The sequence below is a fragment of the Nannobrachium achirus genome (assembly GCF_963921795.1).
Source record: "Nannobrachium achirus genome assembly, chromosome: 7".
NCBI lineage: Eukaryota > Metazoa > Chordata > Actinopteri > Myctophiformes > Myctophidae > Nannobrachium > Nannobrachium achirus.
The window spans coordinates 59,995,944-60,013,681 of NC_137816.1; the positions used below are offsets into that span (position 1 = coordinate 59,995,944).

At 42.3% G+C, this 17,738-nt stretch overlaps 1 protein-coding gene across 1 annotated transcript in view; it reads left to right on the forward strand.

The window, feature by feature from the left end:
• Positions 1-17,738, forward strand: part of LOC308288878 (neural-cadherin) — a gene marked incomplete at both ends in the record, with an annotated part of 433,302 nt that overhangs the window by 360,606 nt on the left and 54,958 nt on the right. Inside the window, 2 exons of the mRNA XM_080730353.1 lie at positions 2,501-2,681; positions 5,071-5,237. Coding sequence (XP_080586479.1) covers positions 2,501-2,681; positions 5,071-5,237 — 348 coding nt within the window. The remainder of the gene's footprint in view (positions 1-2,500; positions 2,682-5,070; positions 5,238-17,738) is intronic.

Here is a 17,738-nt window from a genome sequence, read left to right on the forward strand (position 1 = left end):
CTTTCATAAAGTGCACAAATTTTGCGTGAAACGCTCGGACTATGTGGAAAGATGTGCTTCTTCTTCTTACAGTATGTACTTTTTTACTGGAGGCAGTAAACACTTCTGCCTTACTCCCCCACATATGCTGCAGCCGCTGGGCCTAACAATGTATAAACCTAAAATATGTAAACTAAGTGCCACCAAAACGCAATAAATTCTTCTTCATAATGTGAACGTTGTCCAGCAAAATTGTGAAAATAAATGCATTATATTTTGTTCACAAACAGACTGACATACAGGGCCAAAAACACACAAAGCAGAGGAAAGGATAAACTTTAATACTTAGGATGTATTATACATGCTTTGAAATATTGAGAACATTATGTACATTATGAAACAAACGTAATAAATAAATAAAGATAAGCTTGCCAGTTTATAGCAGCTTACATGCTGAGTGAACACTAGAGTAAACAATGTTGGACAGCTTGTGTATATAGCCTACGACATTTAGCGCAGTGCCACGAGAAGCGGAGTTAGCTTTTTCACCTCTTAGCTGTCAAAACAGATGTCTGCATGAAGCTGGTGTTATTGCATCACACTGTGCTCACTTGTGCACTCAAAGACTAACACACACACACACACACACACACACACACACACACACACACACACACACACACACACACACGTGCGCGCCCACGCACGCACACACGCACGCACGCGCAAGCGCGTACAAACACATAACTAGGCACCCACATCCAGTACTCATCATTGATTTGACTGAATCCAATGGGTAATGTTGTCTCTGCATTGCAGAAGAAATTTTTTGAAATGTAAAAGTTAGCGAAAACACTGCATCCAGACAAAGACATGGCTGGAGAGACAACATCAGTCGGGAATATAATGCATGCTTCAGTAGTCGCTTTAAAATGTTTGAGCAGTGTGGCCCATCAGCTTGAAAACTATGGATAAACAGTGTTTATCCATAGTCTATTAAACAGAGGGACAGCTCGCTGGAGCTTGGATTTCATTGGTCGCTTCCACAGACATGCCCCGCACACTACCCCAAAACAGACTACTGTAGGTAGAGGTCGAGTCACGGGTAGAATCAGGCATTTAGTTGTGTAAACTGTAAAGTTGACTTTACAGAACAGGACTGGATACATTAAAGTTACGTGAATATGTATCCGGAGCTGGGGTATATACACTGTATCCATCCTTCCTGGATGCAGGCAGGAAGGAACTGTTTGAGTCAGGGAGGGTTGTAAATTAAAAATTCCAAAATATTGAATCAACTTTAGTCAGCTGTAATAACAGCTGACAAAAACATTTCTCCCTAAATGTTTTTATCCCTCTATTTTGTAACCCATTTTCACCCAGTGCCAATTGCCTAAACTGTAATCCTGGGCACTACTCTCCCTCTGCCAACTTGTGGAGAGCCCCGTACTGACCTCATGCTTCCTTCAATGCATGAGGAGTGAGCAGGGGGGAGTTTGGACATAGTGCGTGGAAGGAACACGTTATTCCAACCAGTTCCTTTCCCCTCCATCAAGCGCGCCGACTGGCCAAGGGATAGGTAGTATAGAGACCAGGATTACTGCATGTTTTCGTGAGGGTACTTATCCTAGGGGAAACGGGGAGAACATGTAAACTCCACACAGGAAGGCCCTTTCGCCAACCCCACAGAGGGTATGGGTACTGATGACGGGGAGAGAGAACACGCCCCCAGCGTCCCTCGGCGGGAATCGAACCCGGGACCTTATAACTTTAATGTGACAGTGCTACTGACTGCGCCACCGTCCCCTGATCTCAAAACATCATTTGATAAAAGGCCACCTTAGTTAACATTAGTGAAAAAAAGAAAATCACAAATGTTCATTTTAGTCAAAAGACTACACAAAATCTCAACCAGGTGTACAAATTAACACAGCAATCAGTGGCAGCCTGGCATAATGATTCTCCGTCTGTTGTTTCTCACAATCCTCATAATCCCATGGCGTTCACAACTGCAGTGATATGAGCTCATAAAGAGGAAAAGGAGAGGAGAGGTTGAACATATTCATGTATTTTATTGAATGCTTTTTGTGAGGACAGGAATTAAGGCCTTCAAGGTTCCGCTGTCCTTTGAGCATCAAGTATGCTCTTTGTCCACAAGATTATATGGGTATGACGCTCGGTATCGTCAGTGTGTGTGAGAGAATGAACGAGAACGAGCTTGTTTGAACGAGCAAGAGACGAGAGTTGAATGATAAAAGGTCTGCCCTACCCTGAAACCATGTTCCTAATCGCCTTGTAAAATTTTTTTTTTTTTTCACAATTCTTCCTCTGTTTTCAGTAACGTCAGTCCTCCTTTCCCAATCGGCGCTCCAAGTGCATCCCCCCCTGGCTCCTTGCCCTCAACATTGCCTCGCTCCTAGCTGTCAAGTTATATTTTTGTCTGCTTTTGTCTCCACTACCTTGTTTCTTGTTTCCCCTTCTTGCGTATTGGCAAATGTCCCTCTCCTCTTCCCCCCTCCAGCTCTATGATTTGGGTTCTCCAGCAGACTCCCAGGCCAGCTCACCGGGCTGCCTGACTACGGACAGCAGCTGTGTCAACATGGGGTATCCATCCTGTGGCCACCGGGGACGCTGCCGTGGCGAGTGGGGCTCCTTCAGCTGCCAGTGTGTGCCTGGGTACACGGGCCACCAGTGTGAAGAGGGTAAACTAAACTTTTTGTATAAACACTAGTAACTATAGCCTAGAGGTTGTATGGAGTACTGCATGTGAAGCGGTAGTAAAAGAAGAACTGTGTATATGTGTGCGCTCCTTTTTGTTGTTGTTTTGATCTATTGTTCTCCCCAATGTTGTAATTACGCCAAGTACTTCCATGTGTATTCTTGTCAGTGCCAGACCCTACTCTTGGCCTGGGTGGGAGGGTGTAGGCAGCCACATGTCCAGTTCCGCTCTGTGCTGAACAGGCGCCCCGAACCAAACTGGGAGTCCCTATAGTGCAGAGACGGATCACCCAACCCCCCACCCAGCATCACACCCGTCAACACCAATAATTGTGTTAATATAACATTGTGCTTGTTGCATTGGTCAGCAAATCCGGAGGCGTCTCCGGTTCTTCTTAAGCCTGATTTAAGCCTTTTGGTGAAAACATTTTTTACGAACACCAGCCACACACAAAGGTGCTGCTCCAAACCTATGGCACTTTTAAAGTTACAGTATACTATATTGCGACAGTAGGTAGCATTTAGTATGAAAACCTGTAGATCATGTGTGTCACACCTCAGCCCCATATATGGACATATTGTAGCAGTCTCATGTTGTCTATGAAATCATACATCTATGATGTCAGACATCAGTCATATTTGGGAAAATATGGCCACATTTTGTCCAACTTAAACAACCAACGACGCAAGTCACTTGAAAATGAATTCCGTCCTTGTCCATTTTATGCCCATATAAGAAGATCCCTGATGGCATCAATATTATTTAGTGCCACCCCTTTCACCACTAGAGGGCGCCCAGTGGCCATAGAAAATCCCATAGAGATATGCTGGTATATGCAGAAGCCCTGCAGCCATGACTTGCCTGAACACTTTCCTTTGTGCATGTACAGGAAGAGGATGAAGTTAGCTTGAAGTTAGCTATTGGCTACCAAGCATTTTAGAAGCCTTATTTTCGTCAACTTAGCCATGATTAAACCTTGCACACCTCATGCATGGGAAAAAAACAGAGAAGAATGAGCTCTAAAAAATCCAATGCAATCCTGGATTGCATTGGAGTGGATTTGTGCAGTTTGTTCACAGCTTTCAAACAAAAAAAATCCGATTGGAAATCCGTTCAGGCATTCTTGAGATAATCGCCATTATGTTTTACATGTTATGTAAACAAACATGGCTGCCCTGTATGTTAGATGGGGTTGTATGGGGGTGGAACATGCAAAATCGCGATTGAAATCATGTTCACCAGATTTGATGGGGTCCAAAAAAAAAAAAAAAAAAAATCAAAATTTTTCTTTTCTTTTTTTTTTTTTTAAAGCCGAACTTGTTCGGGATCGGCACTCTGCGATACGATAATAAAGCCGAACTAGTTCGGGATTGGCACTCAATGAGTTAAGCCCATATATGGGAATTCCCATATATGGACATATTGTGTCAGTCTCTGTTGTTTCAGCGCTTCTCGCCATTAGAGTGTCTTACTGGTTGATCCCTGGGGAAATGTGTGTGTTTGATCCATTAGAAGACTATTAGAGGCAGTGGATAGCCACTGAATTACCCCTAGGGATCGGCTCCAGCTCTAAGGCCACTGGAGGTCAAGGACACATGCAGGAGTTCTGTATGTTCCCATTACTGTATGCATGTGTTTTGGTGTGGGAGTAAACCAGAGCACCCAGAAGAACGCAGGCACCTATAGGCAGTCTGTCTTAAACCCAGAACCTTCTCGCTGTGAGGCCGTGCTAACCTCTGACCCATCTAGCGTACAGAAACAGGTACATTGGCCTGAACAACATGGCCGTGAGTGAAGAATTGATTTTAAGATCGACAAAACCCAAGCCAATACCTTATTCAACCCGAATAAAGACAACATGAGCAATGGATACAAACATGCCTAAGAGAGATGCTGCTAGCATGCAGGATTGAATATACAGAAAGGGTGCTACTTGCCATCATTTTGCCCTATAAGGCGGTAATGAAATATTCCTCCTCTTCCATAGCTAGGGAAGAGGGATTATAAAGTTACAGTTGTTATTTCAACAGGATGTGTGATGGAGGAATTAGTTTTAAAAGGATTTAGGCATTCTTGGTTTAACTTGCCTGGCTTACCGAGGGTCCACTTCAGTGAATATAGGCCCAAAAAATTCAATCAAACATCCTCCAAGCTAAGCCTGTGTTCATGTAATCTGCCCTGGCTGCCACTGGCTCCATGCACGTTGCGGGGAAATTTAGGGTATTTATGTTTTAGTTCCAATGGCTTCTTGTTGGTCTGTCCGGTGATGAAAACTGCCTAAAATGTGTTAATCTGTGTGTGCATGTGCGTGCCTGCGTGTGTACGTATGTGCGTGTGTGTGTGTACCCGGGCCTCTGTGTTGTGATAACCAGAGGTTCCTCAGTATTCCTTCGACGGACGCGGTCACGCGCACTACCAACTGGCGTCCCCTCTGCCAGCCCGCAGGACGGTGGTCCAGGTGCTGGTACGAACCCGCAAACACAGCAGCACCATCCTCAGCCTGATCTCCAAGGAGCAGAGTGAATACCTACGGCTGGAGGTAAGAGACTGTGTGCGTGTGCGCGTGTGTGTGCGTGCGTGCGTGCGTCACGGTGCGTGCACACATGTGTGTGTGTGTGTGTGTGCACATGTGTGTACATGTTACCAGGCACCCTCCTTGACTAACAATCTACAGTAGTTAATTCAGACAATCTGTCGGGAGCATTCATGACCTAACCTTGCGTCACCAGGCTTTCTCGGGGAAAGCCTGGTGATCGTTTACAACAGGCTGAGCGCAGGGGAATTATTTGGGGTTAAAACTGAATCCGGTTTGATCTTTCCGGCCTAATTTTATTCCTTTGAGAACTACAACATGACGTAAAGTGGTTTCCGCTCCCGACCGGATCAAACCCTGAAAAGTGACTAGACTAATTCATGACCCACACAAACATAACATGGACGGGTCCAGTGACATCGTCATGTATTATGTGCTTAAAATGTCATGAAAAGAGCCAAAAGTTATTCACATTTCAAAAGATGAAACATAGATCGACCGTTTGCCTTTCAACAGATGAAAACACTGTATCGAATCATCTGATTTTCGATAAATAACTTTGCGGTGAGATTTGATGATTGAATATTTGGCCCCCCTTTATAATCTTTTTCAAATCAGCTCCCCTTAAAATGCAGGGCCATACTCTTGGGTACCTCTTGGGTCATTTGTTTAAACATTAAACAGCATTCAACATTACTCCTTTAGATCACCCAGTGTAGTTGAAATGTCTTGCCTTGTGTATTTTTGTGTTCCCGTTGTAACGTTGTGACGTATCAGGACCATCTACAAAATCTATGTAACTGATGCATGTAAAAATCCCTTTTTGTCTTACTGTAGTTACACCAGCATTGTTGTGGTGAAGCAGCGCTCAATAAGTGAAACAATAAGCGACGGTGTGTGTGAGTGCGTGCATGCCTGCGGCGAGGACCATTTGTCACAGCTTTCTCTCTTTTATTGAGAGAAGCCAAACTGAATACTGTGTGTGAGGCTGTTCGTTCGTGTGTGGTAAATGGTAAAGGGTGCGCTTATAGAACGCCTTTATCCACAATGATTGTGCATTACAGTCACCTATTCACACACACATTCATTCACCGATGGCGCAGGAAACCATGCAAGGCGCCAACCTACAGGAGCAATTTGTGGTTCAGCGTCTTGCTCAAGGACACTTCGAAACTGACTCCGTCCGTCCGTGTGTGCGTGCGTGCGTGTGCGGCGGTGCGTGTGTGCATGTGAGGGATTGGGTACTGGCGTTTACCGTATGTGTCGTTGAAGCACAGCTCCTCAGATGTATCCCCAAGGTCCCCCTGGTCACCCTTATATGAGAAATTAATTAATTCGTATTCAAGAAAATAGATATAGAATATGGATAATGTTATTGTGTTTTGTCTGTTTTCTTTAACAATTTTGCGAGTCGAATACTGTGGAATACAGTTTGATTACAGAATGCATATTTTTCAGTATTTTCTGTAGTTGCAGTTTTACAACTTCTCCAGTGGCAATAAATAGCCTAAACTGCAAAGCGTCTGTGCTCATTGGGAAGACGCTATCTGTCAAACTAGCCTGTCAGTTCACCTAGGGAGGGCAGAATAATGTCATAATAAGGTACAGTGTAGTGCCCATCTGCCCAAGTGCTGTAGAGAAATCCTGAATGTGTAATTCGTGTTCGTGTATACTCTCCTGTGTGCATTCATCTACAGTATGCGTACAGTACGTGCATATTTATTTCTGTGTATACGTCTCTTATTGCCTCTCCATTAACTGAACTGTTTTATTATTGCTTCTCGGTTGGAAGGCGAGAATAATTTGATTAAGCTGTTTACATGTGAAGTATAGAGAAAGAAACTCTCACTTGTATTTCTGTATCCATGCAATCTCAGATACTATTATTGATTACATACATTAACCCACTCTCCTCCTCCACTCTCTCCGGCTACAATCATTTATTTCCCTCCTGTCGTAAGCTGCCATAGTGCTCCCATGGTATTGCTGTCGTGTTATCTGATGATGGGACTCGAGAGGCGTGAAAACGGAAAAAAGGCATTGCTGTAAGCATCAACAGATGAACAAGCTGTAGATATTTTGCCAACTGTCACTGCTGAAAAACGGCTGAAAGGTTTGCCCATGAGATTATGGTCCATACAGCCAGGGACACAGCTTTGCAAAGGGTTTCCACGGCATTGTTTCTTCATTACAGAACACAATGTAGAGAGACAGACAAGAGACTAATAGAGCTCCACTGAGGCCCAGTGTTGCCAGATGGGAAATGTTGAATTATCGTACCGGAGGCTCAGAATTATCGTATTTTGACATGAAACTATCGTACACAGCCAAAAAAGAGAAATCACTCGTGTAAAAACGTAATTTCACCAAAAAATGCGTCTTTAGTGTAAGAAACAACCTTGTTTGAGACTCCTGCGTGACAAAAAACGTATCAGATATGCTGCGTGGAGGCAGGCAACTTCCTGGAGCTTACACAAATAAAAGCCTGAAACTAGATGCAACCGGTATTTTTAATGCCTCCAAGAACAGATCTAGGGTCAGATTGACTGATTTCCTGGCTTATTTTGAGAACCAAACCAGATCCAAGATCAGCAGCCAGGGAAAATAGTGAATTCACGCTCTTTTTGGTGATATGCCGAAATTATCGTACATTTTGGCATTTTGGGAATTATTGATCGTACATCGTACAGAGGGTCAAATTATCGTACAAATACGATAATTATCGTACATCTGGCAACACTGCTGAGGCCAGATCTTTGGGTCCGATGCCTAGTAGACAGTGGTGGGAAAACCTTTTTCTTTTTTTTTCTGAAGTAAAAGTATCAATTCTGCATTGAAGAAATACTATGTTACAAGTAAACATCTGGAATTCAAGATTTACTTACCAGTACCAAAATCTACATTTGGGAAAAATATGGCCACATTTTGTCCAACTTAAACCAACCAACCAGGTCTGTGCATTTTGTTGGTCAAAGTTGATCCCATTGATAGTCTTTAAAAGACAAAGAAGCGGCCACACACACACTGTAGCCAAAGTGCCAATATTTATTTTAGGATGCAGAGGGAATGTTGATCCCATGCCAAAGCGCCAGTGCTCGCCCAGCAGTCTGCTGTCACCCAGGCGGATGTGTGCACGCGCCCATATGCACGACCTACTGTAGGTCGCTTTTCACCCAGGGGTGTCTTACTGGTAACTAAAGTTTTAAAATAATTATAGTGGAGTAAAAGTATAATAGGCCTATAAATAGATGTAGAGGAGAAGTGAAAGTACTGGAAACTGGAAACACTCCAGTAAAGTACCAGTGGTGGTGCTAAATGGGACAGATCCATGTTGATGACATGACATACTATGTGTCCGCTTCTAATCAATTTAAAAAATCAACAAGCTCACCACTTGTAGATCGGTTTTTGAAATCTTTTAAAAACTTTTGCCCATAAGGATATGCCCCAAAAAGTGGTAAAAAAAAATCATCAATGGCATAATTGCGATGCGATGCTGTCAAAAATGTTCAAATGATGGCCGATATATTGGCCAGATATACGGAATTTGTCTGTCTTCCAAGTCTTCATTTCAGTTTGGTCATTGTGGTTCCAAACCCATGGGCTACATGGAGTCTTCGTGTAGGCTGGCGATTGGAGTTTAATTTAGCAAAACAGTCAATAACAACAACTTCAAAGTAAAACAAATATTTAATCGTGCAACTCCACAATATAGCAATTCCCCAACAAAAATGCAGTCCAGGGGTTTTTGAAGCAGGCAAATAAAGTGTTTCTGACTGGCTGCCACATGAATAAACATGAATTCCTGTGATTTCTCTGTGGGTCTGAAGGGGTTTATTCAATTAGGAAAAGCCTGTTGCTTGTTTTTGTCAGATTTCTGTTGATTTGTAACAAGGAAGGAACTATAAACAATACTGTCCCAACCGCCCCCGGGTAAGCAGACACAATGTCCCTGGGAGAGCAGACACACTTTGGATTCCTGTGCTAGTTACCAACAATATTCAGACAGCTAACACTCGCATCAGCAGACAGGCCAGGAATGAAAGCAATAGCTTGCTTAGATGGAGTGCCACAACTACCACCAGGCACCATTACGGTACTTACTATATGCCCTTGTTGCCCAAGCTGTGCTCCTCATACGCCGAGTCGGTAGTGCCCGGCATAGAACCTGGAACCTTGGGATTCAACCAACACTATACAACTAACTGAGCTTCCCCAACACTATTCATATTATATAGTTAGGGTTAGTCAGACGAGTCTTTGACCAATCTGGGAACTAAATGCTTACCAATATCTTTCTTCACAAATGTGTTCATAAAGGTGTCTACTATCACCTCTGAACATTTTCAAATCCAACTCCCTTGGGAAACTGTGTGGGAGCCAATCAAAGTTGGGGTCTCATTGACTTGACTATACAGGAAAATAATACAAAAAAAATACATCTGCTTTAAGTAGCATCAAAAACATCCCTTGGGCTGAAACTGGCCCCCACAAAACTGTGAAAAGTGATGACTCATCACTAAACCATAGTTTTGTGGGGGCTGTTTCTTTTTCCCAAGGAATGTTCTTTGTGCAAAACAAATGCTTGCATTGGATTCAGAATCATGAAAAAATAGTTTGACCCCTCACATGCTACTTAAAGCAGATTTATTTTTTGTATTTTTTGAGACCCCAACTTTGATTGGCTCCCACAAAGTTTCCCAAGGGTGTTGGGTTTGAAAAGGTTCAGAGGTGATAGTAGAAACCTTTATGAACACATCTGTGAAGAAAGCTATTGGTAAGCATTTAGTTCCCAGATTGGTCAAAGCATCGGCTGATCCCTAACTAGTCTCGCGTGGCCAGACTGTTGCCTCCGCGATTTGGTCAAATGCTCCCGGCATACAGTCTGGTAAAGGGAAATAGAAACGATGAGTGCGAGATGAAGCGGAAGTGAAGCCCCCCCGTCACTTCCGTTTCAGTCTCACATCGCACACATTTATCAGTATATAAATAAAAATCATATAAGCATGTTTAGCTTACTGCTTAGCAGAAATGTGTGCGACATTTTAAAATATATTTTCTTGAACAGTAATGCCCGTTTCCATTACTCGCCGTTGCTGCTGTTCCAGACTCTATATAGCATTCAGAGATTGTGGAGTAGTTGTCTGGCTACGCGAGACTATTCCCTAACTAATAACACACAATCAAAGCAGAGGAATCCTTGACATCCTTTCCCTCTTCTTGCTTCATTCCATCTCTTCTGTCTCCACACACAGCATGGATGCTGAGAGCGAGAACGAGAGTCATTCTCTCTGTGTCTCTCGCTCTCTTGCTTACTCACTTTGATATCACAGGCATTGATCAGACATTAATTTCTAACGTGACAATCGGCTGGGCTTTGCAGTCTTACCATTGTTCATTAACTGTCCGTCCATCCCTCCCTCCCTATATAGAGCATCGCAGTGGACCTGGTTTACTGGTTCCACAAAAAAAAATCTCCCTTTCATTTCCTCATAGACTTTCACGAAAATATTTATAATAATTATTTTAAGCATAGAACCAAGCCATCCAGGATGAAAGTGAATCGTGAACATGAAACCTTTGTTTCTATGAAAAGAAAAAATCTGAAAATCGCTAAACAAAGGGTATTTATTAAATGTAGTATATCAAATATGTAAATATTAAAATAAGTGTTATATAGGATCAAAGGTTTTATGGTTGTGATTCAGTGGAATCCTGGATGGCTTGGTTCTAGGCTTAACATAATTGTTATAAATATTTTTGTAAAAGTATGTGAGAAAAATGAATGGGAGATTTTTAGTGGATCCCGGAAACCACTTCCGCTGCGATGCTTTATACCTCCTCAGCTTTCCTGTATGCCCAACATGACAATAAGGAGAAGGTATACACCCACTGTCAATATTGCTCACCTTCAAAGCGTGCAAATGGACAAATGGAATGAAACTGTGTGAAAATACATGTTGATAGTAGGCCTGGGCGATATGGCTTTTTTTAATATCGGTTTGATATTAAAAATAATATCGCGGTATTCGATATTATCGTCTATTAAAAAATATATTGTTTTTTATTATTTCTTTATTTTTTTTAAGTGTAGTTCTTTTTTACGCCACTAGAGGGGGAAGCGGTCACACTGCAAAACACACAGGAGATGACAAATGCTGCGTGCGAGCCCTTGAAACAATACATTATTACGGGGCTTCAGAGAAGGCTGGGAGTTGTTTTTAGCAGTTTTGCTAACTTACTTAGCGACAGAACTAGTTCAACAGAACATGATAGAAACTATATCAGGAGACAATTAGGAGTCAATGCCAACCAAATGGACTTGTAAGGGTCCATTTGGTTCCATTTGTTATTATGGAGCCGACAGAACTAATTCAACTATGATTGGGATTATATAATCAGGAGGAGTCACGCAGGACTCTGCAAGAGTCATCGTTCCATTTATACACTCTCAGAGTTACGGGGGTCCTTGAAAATTAACATTTGGAGAACCACTGCTACAGTGGACTGTGGACTCATAATGTGCGTGGCACATTGGTAGCAAATCAAACCTGGAGATTGACATCTCTCGCCACGGAGGTCTACACTACGAAAATATTGATGTCCCCTGGATTATATACCGGTATTATTCATGCCATATGATATGGTCAACCATTTCCATCGGAACATTATGACTTCTTCAGACCCGATACAGAGACTGCCCACAATAAGAAAGTAAGTGTATGCTATGCGGTGTGCTTTGCTTTACTTAACAGCGTCAGGGCACAACGTCACCCGGCCGCTCCCCAATGATAAAGCTTGTCTCCTTGAATTAAATTCACATCACATGTGTAGAAGAGGGTCTTGTTTAAAATATAACTGAAATAGACACATCAAATTATATCAAATTTACAGATACAGTGCTTAACAAAAAAGTAGTTGGGCGTTTGTTTTGAAAAAAAAAAAAAAAGAATTACGATATTTACGGTATTAATTTTTAATATCGATATTGTCATTTGATACCGCGATATACGATAAAACCGGTATATCGCCCAGGGCTAGTTGATAGATACCCTCCCTCGGCAGCCCCCCCACAATGTAACTATATGACCAGTGATGGGCAGTAGCTAGCTACAAGTAGCTTAGCTACATATCTTAACTACATTTCTAAGTAGCGTAACGGAAACTTGCTACATTCTCTGGGGATAGCTTGTAGTGTAGTTGAGCTATATTTAATCAAGAGTAACTAGTAGTGTAGCTTACTACATTTTCCAAGTAGCTTGGCCATCACGGTCGGGATGAATAAATAAATAAATAGACCAGTCATTACAATAGTGTCCCGAATAGTGAGGGGTATACATTTAGCCAGACAGAGGGTTTCCAGTTTCAGTCTGTTTTATAATAAAAAATCTTACTGAGCATTTTTTGCCTGCCCATTTGTTTGGTGGAAAGTTGTTCTTGATTTTTTTTAAAGTAGTGTTGATGTAGTTAGCTACTTTTGCCCTGTAGCTTGTAGTGTAACCACAATTTCTGGGGATAGCTTGTAGTGTAGTTGAGCTATATTTAATCAAGAGTAACTAGTAGTGTAGCTTACTATATTTTCCAAGTAGCTTGCCCATCACTGTATATGACCGTGGAATAAGGTTTTTTCCACTATAGTTATGCAGTGTGTTTGCTTTTAATCAGGGTAAAAAGATTAGTATGTTACTCTTGGCTGGCTTACACCGTTCACAACGGTGTGTGTGTGTGTGTGTGTGTGTGTGTGTGTGTGTGTGTGTGTGTGTGTGTGTGCGTGTGTGCGTGTGTGTGTGTGTGTGTGTGTGTGTGTGTGTGTGTGTGTGTTGGGGTGTGGGTGTGTGTGTGTGTGTACACGTACAACCCAAGAAATCCATTTATTCTTTCGCAGCATTAATTTCTTTCATTTTGTATACCTGCTTCAAATTGTGTACGGACTGCCAGTTGCATCATCATCGGTGCATACACACATGCAAGTGTGTGTGTATGTGTGTGTGTGCTCGCGAGCACACCTGTGTGCTGTGTGTGTGTGTTTCTGTTTCTCTTTCTCTCTGTTTTACCATGTTTCTTCTCAGCGCATGAGTCAATGTCTCCATTTACTCTTTACTGTCAGGGCCCCTAGTCCTCTCTACACAATAAAATTGGGTTTCATTTATCAATTTGCAACGGGTCCATTTGGGTGCATTTGTACTCTCTCAGAGTTAAATGAACACTCAGGGTTTTACAGTGTAAACTGTCCTATTTTTACTAACACTGATCTGTCCTGACAGGGAGATCTGAGGTTACTCCTGCTCATCTATTCATATTAAGTGTGTCAGTCTGGAGCAGCTCAACTTAGACCTAAGGCTAAAAATGCAAAACTTCTGCTCGGCTCTGCCAATGCCATACAGTCTTTTTGTTTTCTTTCTTGTAATTATTTATTAGTGTGGTTGCCCAACAGGGCAACACATTATAGTCCTGGGGAAACTTTATTTACTAACTAGGGTAACTTTTCCGCCGCCATTGGAAATTGACAGACAGACAGATTTCTGTTCGGGATAGGGAATCAATAGGGAATCAATTGGTCGAGCTTCACATGACAGTTAGCTTATTGCAGAATATAGTCACGTCAGCAACCACACTTGTAATTTCCAATTGCATCATTTCTAGTTTTAGCTATTTTTATTCAGAATTCCAAATGTGCCTTTATGGCCTTTATTGCGACCATAGGTTGCAGTTTATTATCAGAACCGTCACAGCTTCACACCGTCCCAGCCGGCCCGGCCGGGTAACGCCACTGTGGTTCCCCTGATACATCACTGTGACATCACAGGTGACATCACAGTGATGTCAGATACTCAGAGCAGGGATCTCCATATACTGTATGGGCATAATTAGGTGACATCACAGTGATGTCAGATACTCAGAGCAGGGATCTCCATATACTGTATGGGCATAATTAGGTGACATCACAGTGATGTCAGATACTCAGAGCAGGGATCTCCATATGGGCTTAAAAAGGGATTATGTTAGGGATCTCCATATATGGGCATAAAAGGGATTGTATCCCAGATGATGCCCTGCTAGGAGAACCACACTAACATAATCCATATATGGCCAAGACAGATGGCCAAGACAGATGGGCGAGGTCGCTTTTCGCCCTTAGGCATCTTACTGGTTAGTATAACTTATAGAGGGTATGCATGTGACATCATCATCATACCCGGAAGTTATGCAGGAACGCCAACTGAGTGTCAAAAAACTACCTTCTGGCCTTGACAGCCCATACATCCAAACAGAAAAGTCCTATCTGATTGCGTTAAACAACGTTAAACTCGATTTGCCACTCGATTTGCCATTGACTTTATGCATGCGCATACCCTCTATACAGATAACTGGTATAATTTATTGCTACTGTAGTCGTAGTAAAGTCAAATGTTATGCTGAAAGGACGATACAAAAAGTGCCAGGGGCTTGTTTCCATTATGGTTACATTGTACTCAATTCATCAGTAAGACATACATACGTGTACATACAATACAAGTACAATCGTGGTAGCATTTTAATGTGTTGTGCTCTTTCAGTAAACCTTCCATGAGATAATATTTTTTTATTGTCTATTTTTGTTTCAGTCTTTATATTTTATCTATATTATTTATGGATTATGCCTCTTTAAAATACAGTATGTAGACAGAGAGAGGCAAGAGTTCCTCTGGTCATGACCGTATTTCAACCAGGCATGGATGGTATTTTATACCATCATTATACCAACCAGGTACTGTATGATACCTGAGCTCAGTAACGAGCTGTGTTTTTACACAGCAGATTCTTGAGTTATAGTCTACTAAATTAGACCTGTCATGACAGATTTACAGAGCTAACGTGTAATTTCAAACCATAATGCCTTCCACGCCAGTTCCTCTATCCAACAGCTGCACGTTTGTCACATGTATCACTGGCGTGCATACATCATCCACCCACAGGTTCACTGTAGATTTACACGTCATGCGGTAACTTTACAGCTGTTTTCAAAGTCACACCAATGGGCAAGTTAAAATCTCAAGACACAACCCTATTGAAAATAGCCGATCTTGCAAGCTTGTGTGTGAAGGTGCCCAAATTAGGGACGCCAGATTGAAAGTGTGTTGTATGTTAACTGTAATGGGAAATGAATGCGCACAAAGTACTGATATCATATAACACAATTCATCACATGTTTTATAGTTGCATGGTCATGTTCCAATAATAACTGGTAGTTGTGACAAAGGTAATTCGTGACAAACTCCAGGACACCAATGGACCTCGCCCCTCTGTTTGGGAACCACTGCTCTAAGAAAACTACTGGACACAACTCGCATACATAAAATGTACACAGTCAACACACACACACACACACACACACGCACGCACACGCACGCACGCACGCACACACGCATTATGAACTCTCCCCACCAAGGGAGCGAGCTGGAGCCAGATTGTTGTGCTCTATTCAGCTTTAATTGGGGGTAAAATCAGGTGGCTGTGCACAGTACTCAGTGTGCGCTTGGTAAAAGTGCCGCCCCAGTGGATTCCAAATATAATTAATATTTCATCACAGAGACTTGAAATGAGCCGCAGTTCTCCAGCTAAACAACCTTGGAGCCGACCAATAATGCACTTAGGAGGGGAGGAGGAGGAACGGAGGGAAGGAGGGAGGGAACAGGGTTAGAGAGGAGAAGGGACAGAGTGAGGGACGCTAAAGAAGCACAGCATAAATAAAGTGAGAGAAAATGGGACGAAAGAAAGCAGAGGACAACGCATGAAGGGGAGCAAAATGATCCAACGTGGGATACAAAGACTGAGTCACTCCTGAAATGATGCTCTCTCACATGCACATTGCACACCCAGGCGAGCGCTCTCACGCGCGTACACACACACACACACACGCACACGCACGCACGCACGCACGCACGCACGCACGCACGCACGCACGCACGCACGCACGCACGCACGCACGCACGCACACACACACACACACACACACACACACACACACACACACACACTCGCGCGCGCGGTTGTGTTTTAAATTAATATTGCCCAGTGATAACCAAGTGATTAGCATCAAAGCCAAACTGAAATGGAATATTTTTTTTTCATCTTGAGATCAGAGAGGAAGGGGGAGGGGGAGAGGTTGTGGATCCAAGTGCTTGCCCCTCATTTTATCTTCTAGACATTCTTAAATGATCAGATCTTCTCTATATTTCTACTCTCTCCTGCCCAGTAGAGGTCTTCATGGGCCCAATATGACAGACCCGTACTCAAATGAACCTGTGAAAAGTGTACCCAGAGCCGAATGGAAATTATTATTAGAAATATGAGTTCTGACCCCGAACAGCACCGAGAGATGTCAGACCCTTGCCCGTACAAAACCCGAGGCCTGAATGCCAACGTTGACCATAAAACCTTTGTTTCTGTGGAAGAAAAAAAAAAAAAAAAAAAAAAAAAAAAAATATATATATATATATATATATATATATATATATATATATATATATATATATAATTAATACCCGTTGTTTAGCGTTATTTTATTTTTTTCTCGTTTTTTCTTTTCACAGAATCAAAGGTTTTATGGTCTTGATTCACCAGGATCCTGGCTTGAGATATTTGTATATACAAACTTTTTTTTTTTTTTGCACCAGCAAACCACACCCACTGCTGTGCTATGCCCCTATATAGGTCTTAAATGAAACAAAGTAACACCATTATTTTTGGAAAAGGTACAAAACTCTGTTACCCAAAAAAGCTTTCAGATTACAGTATCAGTGTTACTTGTAAGGCGTTACCCCCAAGACTGCTTCTGCAAAACCCCTTAACCCTGAACACATTAGTGTGATTAGTAGAGCAGTGTACTCTTCCACTTGATTTCCTTGAGTCAGAGAAGTACTGCAGGAGATACAACTAGTGCCTACACTGTACAATCCTGAGTGTTAATTCAACTTGGAAAGTGTATAAATAGTAACAACACACACAAAAAGCATGTTACCTATGCTTTACCTGGGGGGAGGCGGGGGGGGTAAAGCAGTGTCCAATTCATTCCCTATGGAAGTCACATGGTTTTGAAGAAGCAACTATAACATCTTAAAATTGTCCTAAATATTAAATCGCTAAAGTTTTAGAACCCCCACTCTGTTAATTTCAGCCCCAAAAGCCTTTTCTTTATATGTTTTCTACATAGCTGTTACAGGGGCTGTATTTCCCGGCAAAATGATGTCATCTCCCACATGATACACTACCGGCCAATCACAGTGCGGATCATACACCCTTTTATCCGTCTGTAAAAAGTGCCCTCTCCAGAACATGAATGCAGTTTTTACTGTGGTGAAAGAAATGCAGATGCCCTCTTTCCATGTCATACCTGAACGCAGCATTCAAGAGAAGAGCCTTGTCCAAACTCTCCTGAACTTGAATGTAGCATCTTAAGTTGAAAGAATAAGAATTGTCCTCTCTGTGTAGAAATCCATGCTTAGTTTAGTGTGGTATCAAGCACCG